The sequence below is a fragment of the Vicia villosa genome, linkage group LG1, assembly GCF_029867415.1.
Source record: "Vicia villosa cultivar HV-30 ecotype Madison, WI linkage group LG1, Vvil1.0, whole genome shotgun sequence".
NCBI classification, from domain to species: domain Eukaryota; kingdom Viridiplantae; phylum Streptophyta; class Magnoliopsida; order Fabales; family Fabaceae; genus Vicia; species Vicia villosa.
Genome location: NC_081180.1, coordinates 34,365,520 through 34,371,184, shown reverse-complemented (window position 1 = coordinate 34,371,184; position 5,665 = coordinate 34,365,520). Strand labels below are relative to the sequence as shown.

The 5,665-nt window shown below is 33.0% G+C and overlaps 1 protein-coding gene across 1 annotated transcript; it reads left to right on the top strand.

Annotated features, from left to right (window-relative positions):
* Positions 1-1,520: 1,520 nt before the first annotated feature.
* On the top strand, positions 1,521-4,406 carry LOC131633729 (F-box/kelch-repeat protein At1g55270-like). Its single transcript, XM_058904420.1, has 2 exons — positions 1,521-2,146; positions 2,593-4,406. The coding sequence occupies exons 1-2, from the start codon at positions 2,120-2,122 to the stop codon at positions 3,850-3,852; spliced, it is 1,287 nt and encodes a 428-aa protein (XP_058760403.1). The 5' UTR covers positions 1,521-2,119; the 3' UTR covers positions 3,853-4,406.
* Positions 4,407-5,665: the final 1,259 nt, after the last annotated feature.

Below are 5,665 nucleotides of genomic sequence, written 5' to 3'. Positions count from 1 at the left end.
TCTATAAATATCTAATTATCTTGTGCCCTTGGGGCACATGTTAACTTTTCTCTTATTATAATATTATTTATATTATTATATAGAATTAGAAATGCACGTTCATCAATTTTTTAAAAAATATATTGTTCCTAAACTATTACACATTTCAATAAAAATGTTTATTGATTTTTATCAAAAAAAAAATGTTTATTGATTTCTTAACCTAACAATAACATCTATAAGTTGTTTTAATATTGTTAAAAAAACTTAAATTATATAATATTTTGTAATTAATTAAATTTTATTATAAACGCAGATAAATGGACACAGATATGAATATTGAAATATCTATAAAATACGAATATGAGTATAAATATTAGTGTCTACGCGGATTTGAGCTCAAATACAAAGATTTTTTTCAAACTACAAATATAAAGACGGTTAAATAATATCCTGTCCAAACTCTTTCTATTGTCGTCCATAATTAAGTTATGATAAAATATTAGTGCATTGTTGAGTAATAATGGGATACAGTATCATTATTATGAGAGATTCGCTTTTACTTATTAAGTACTAGTAATTGATATTTCAGTATGTTTCAAATATTTGATTAAATGACAGTAAACTTTCTGTTAACGATAGGTGAATCAATTAAAACAAATCATTGCAAATGAAACTAAAGAACACAGTAAATGGACCCAAATGCAATGAAACTAATTATTCATTTAGAAAAGGGAAATCAAATGACAAAATCATATATACACGTATACAAATATTCCATTTATGATAGTCCAATCAAAAATATCATCATATAATTGCGAGTGTAAAACATAAGTAATATATTATTAAAAATTTAGTGGAAGTAAATTGACAGAACAAAATAGTTTTATACAATAAAATTATAATCGTTAATTTTTTATGAGTTTAATTTTTTCTTTAATCACATATAAAATATTATTTTAAGGTTATGATGTATGATCGTGTAAAATATTTTATACCAACAATACACTACTTTTAAGCTCTTTTTAAAAAATCATAAATTTTAATTATAAAATAATAAAATATTATAGATGGTCAAAACTTTTTGAATAAATAAAATAGAGAAATTAATTTTAAAAATAAATTAAAATAAAAGATTAAAAGATTAATTAAACTTTAATTTTTAAATTGATAAAATAACAATTTTAGTTTTTTTTAATTAAAAGATAGAGGACGTCATCCAATAAAAATATATTATTTTATCATATCATATAAACGATTTAAAAATTACAGTTTGATTTGACAGAATTCTTAATCATGATTGATTATAATCATGATTGATTGACAATGTAAAATTATTTTACAGTTTCACTACATCACCACTTTACATTCGCAAGATTGGATAACAAAATTTTTAGAAAATAATTCAATAAAGTGAAACCAAACATAAACTAGTAAATGGTTTGGAAAAACATCTTTCTTAAAAAGTGGGGCCCATTATATATTGTTATGTAGCATAACATCTTATTATGTCAATCTATTCTTCCCTTGTTTTTGTTAGTACTAGTATTTTACACTAATATTCAACTCAAACACCACTGAGTTTCAGTAGTTGTTGTATTTCACAGTTTTGACTCTCCAAACAAAAAACAAAACACTATCTTCCAAATTCCCAACTTGTCAAATGTTCTTGCTTTTCCTCAATCTCTTCCAATCACCATTTTCATCTCAATTTTCTATTTTAACCCTCTCTTCTACTTCTACAATCTCTCTTCTTCTTATTCTTGGTACCTTGTGCCCTTCAGGCCATGGGCCCTAAACTCCACTGAAATTTCATCCCAACAATCAAAACAGCATCTTTACCTCTTTCAGTGCTTGCCCTTTCTTCCCAATTTTCTGCTGTCTCGCATTTAACCTTTTTCAGCTCACAAGATAAGATTTAGGGCATTTTGTTTTACTTATTCTTTGCCAATTTTCGATTTGGGGTTTTTTTATGCCCCACTTGGGTTTTCTTTGATCATGTTGTTTGAGTTGGAAAGTGTAGCTCAAATTCCTTTATGAAGCTTGATTCTCTATAATTTTGTGTTGGGTATGGTGTTTGAGGGATAAAGACTTGATTTTTGAGGTGGGTTTTTGCTTGAACCAATTGTAGCTCTGGAAAATGGATAGAGTTCTTCAACCTCCTTTGGTAATTTGCTTTTTACTGTTTTCTTAATCCCTTTACTGATCTAATTGTTGAGTTTTACCTTGCCTAATGTGTTGTTTCAGAATAGATTTAGATTTATTTATGAGCTTCAGTAATGACTTTTTTAGGGATTGATATTGAATAAGCTGATTGTTATAAGGTGTTGAGATTTTGATCTATTGAAATTTGAGTGCCATTACTCATTGAACTTTTCTCCTGTTAGTCTCTTGTATTCTGTTCTGTCTTTGGCATTTGAACCTGGCTGAAATGAGGGCTACGTTCATTATCTGTGTCAATTTTTTTGAATTGCTGAGATTTGTATTCCTATAGGTTCAATATCTGATTCTTGATTATTCAATTTTGTTTGTGTAAAACGGTGAGATATAGATTATATCACGTGTTTGAGTTCATTGATCATAACTTGATTAACTTCATGTGTGTGAGTGCAGGTTGATACTACTGCATGTTTATGTAGAGTAGATACGGGCCTCAGAACTGTTGCTGGAGCAAAGAAGTATGTTCCTGGAACAAAGCTTTGTCTTCGGCCTGACATAAAGCCGTCTATTCACCCTACTAGAAACAAGCCAGCACGTGGTGACAGAAGCCGTAATCAATCTCCGTTACTACCAGGACTCCCAGATGATCTTGCTATTGCTTGCCTAATCCGAGTCCCTCGTGTTGAACACCGTAAACTTCGGCTAGTTTGCAAAAGATGGTATCGACTTTTGGTTGGTAACTTCTTTTACTCTCTGCGCAAGAGTCTTAGACTTGCGGAAGAGTGGATATATGTCATTAAGAGAGACCGAGACGGGAAAATCTCGTGGCATGCTTTTGATCCTGTGTACCAACAATGGCAGCCCTTGCCTCCTGTTCCTAAAGAATATTCTGGAGCTCTTGGTTTTGGGTGTGCTGTTCTGAATGGCTGTCACCTATACTTGTTTGGTGGGAAGGACCCTCTTAAGGGATCCATGAGACGCGTGATTTTTTATAGTACTAGAACAAATAAATGGCACCGTGCCCCGGACATGCTTCGTAGGCGGCACTTCTTTGGCTCCTGTGTTATAAACAATTGCCTGTTTGTGGCTGGTGGGGAGAATGAAGGTGTGCATCGGTCCTTGAGATCAGCTGAAGTTTTTGATCCGAACAAAAATCGATGGTCATTTATTTCAGATATGAGCACTGCAATGGTTCCTTTCATTGGAGTTGTCTATGACGGGAAGTGGTTCCTTAAGGGACTCGGTTCTCATCGACAGGTTCTTAGTGAGGTCTATCAGCCAGAGAATAATACTTGGTGCCCTGTTCAAAGCGGAATGGTTTCTGGCTGGAGGAACCCTAGCACTTCTCTTAACGGAAAGCTTTATGCTTTAGACTGCAAAGATGGCTGCAAACTTAGGGTTTACGACGATGCTACTGATTCATGGAGCAAGCATATCGACAGTAGAATGCACTTGGGAAGCTCACGGGCTTTGGAGGCTGCAGCCCTCATCCCCCTCAACGGGAAACTCTGTATTATCCGGAATAATATGAGCATTTCTCTGGTCGATGTTTCAAAACTTGAAGATTTGAAAGGATCTTCCGCTGAACAGTTATGGGAAACTATTGCAGGGAAAGGACAGTTCAAAACCTTAGTCACAAATCTGTTATCTAGCCTTGCTGGTAGAAACCGACTCAAAACTCACATAGTTCACTCTCAGGTTCTTCAAGCTTAAAGGTTGCATAGTACTCAAAAATCTACCATGACTTTTGTCACGATCGTATACATGAAAAGGTGGCCAAATCTTACCAGAACACCACAGTGCAGTTCAACGCTGCATTCCATCTCAAACCCTTCCTCGTGAGAGGTGATATATCGATGATATGTTTACTAGTCTATAGTGCCGCATACATTGATACACAACTGTTACATTTTGAAAATGTAGCAGGCTTTTGACCATGTCTCATGGTTTATTATTAGCCTTTTGTTTTATGTTGCTGCAAACAATGTATAACATAAAGAAGACTTAGGGTCAGTTTGGTATTCTCATAAAACTGAGGGTGAAAAATTCAAGAACAAGGTTTGAATATAAATTTTCATGTAAAACTCATCTATGAATTTTTCACCCTCATTTTCTGCCGTGACTACCAAATGTTTGTCAACTCTTAAATTATATATTTACAACTCTTGCAGATTCTTATACGTGTAAAAGTGGTATTGACTAGCCATATGTTTTGTACTATATGATCAAAGTCTTTTTGGATGAAAAATTGCAACTTTCAAAGTCTAGTTTGGAGTGTGCAAACATTTACTATCATGTTTGACTAAATTGTGGTTTTTGTGTGTGAAAGACTATTATTATTAGGTATGCAAGCAATGCATTAGGTTGGGTTAGGTGCCTAATGCCTCAGCTGAATTGTCTTTTGTGGATTATTATTAGTACTAAGAGGATAATTTATTTATGATGATGATTTTTTTCAACAACTCTTGGAGCAACTTCGATGAACATCATTGAAGCTGATCCATGCATACCAGAGCTGAAGGAGATAGAGAGGCATTACAATGGCATTTAGTATTGATAGCTTGGAAATGGCTCAAAAAATTGAAGTGTGACCAGATGAGAGACAACTTAAAGAATGAACTAAAACTCTACAAAGAAGATACATGTATCATTTATTTGGCAAAATAAGAGAAGATCGAGCATTTACCATAGCATTCATCTAAAAGCTACATCCTACAGCCTAAGAACCCTTCGGACCCTGCCATACATCATATGCAAATTTGGTTCCATAAAGCAACAATACGCAGAAATTCCATGCAACCCTATTGAATCAATAGAAAGAAATGAAGAGCACATACAAACAAGGCAATGCGGAAATATCTTATATCTTCTAACACGGCAATATCTTCTATCTTCTAATACGGAAATAACTTCTAATGGGAGAGAGATGATCTATATATTCAATGTGTTAATGTTTGGGCATTACCTTATTCATTATATGGTGTGAGGGTGAACAAACTGAAAAACCTAAATTTACCCTTCCATATTTCGGATACACATAATGTTTTATAAGTGAGTCATTTATTCCACGTGTCAAAAAAATGGTTCACATATGCATCTACGACATCACCCGTAAATATTTACGGAGATGCATTTCTGAATTAACCTCTAAAAGCACTTTGGGTTTCATAAATGAACTATCCACCCCAAATTTGTCAAAAAAATAGATCGGAGATACAGCTCCATAAAGTTTTATGGTGATTCCGTAGATACATCTCTAGAGTAATCCCTAAAAGCATTTGGTGGGCGTTATTAACATTTGGCAGTAAGTGTCTCAAATTGATTTTTTTTAGACCATTTACATTGAAGATATATTAACACCATGCTAATTATACTAATGTAACTCAAACATGTCATATATAAATTCAAATCTAGGCATTAATCAATTAATCGAAAATGATACCATGATACACAATTTATTCAGAAAATACAATTGTTACCAAAATACAAATAAAAATAGACTATCGTGTATTTTTAACCCAATATT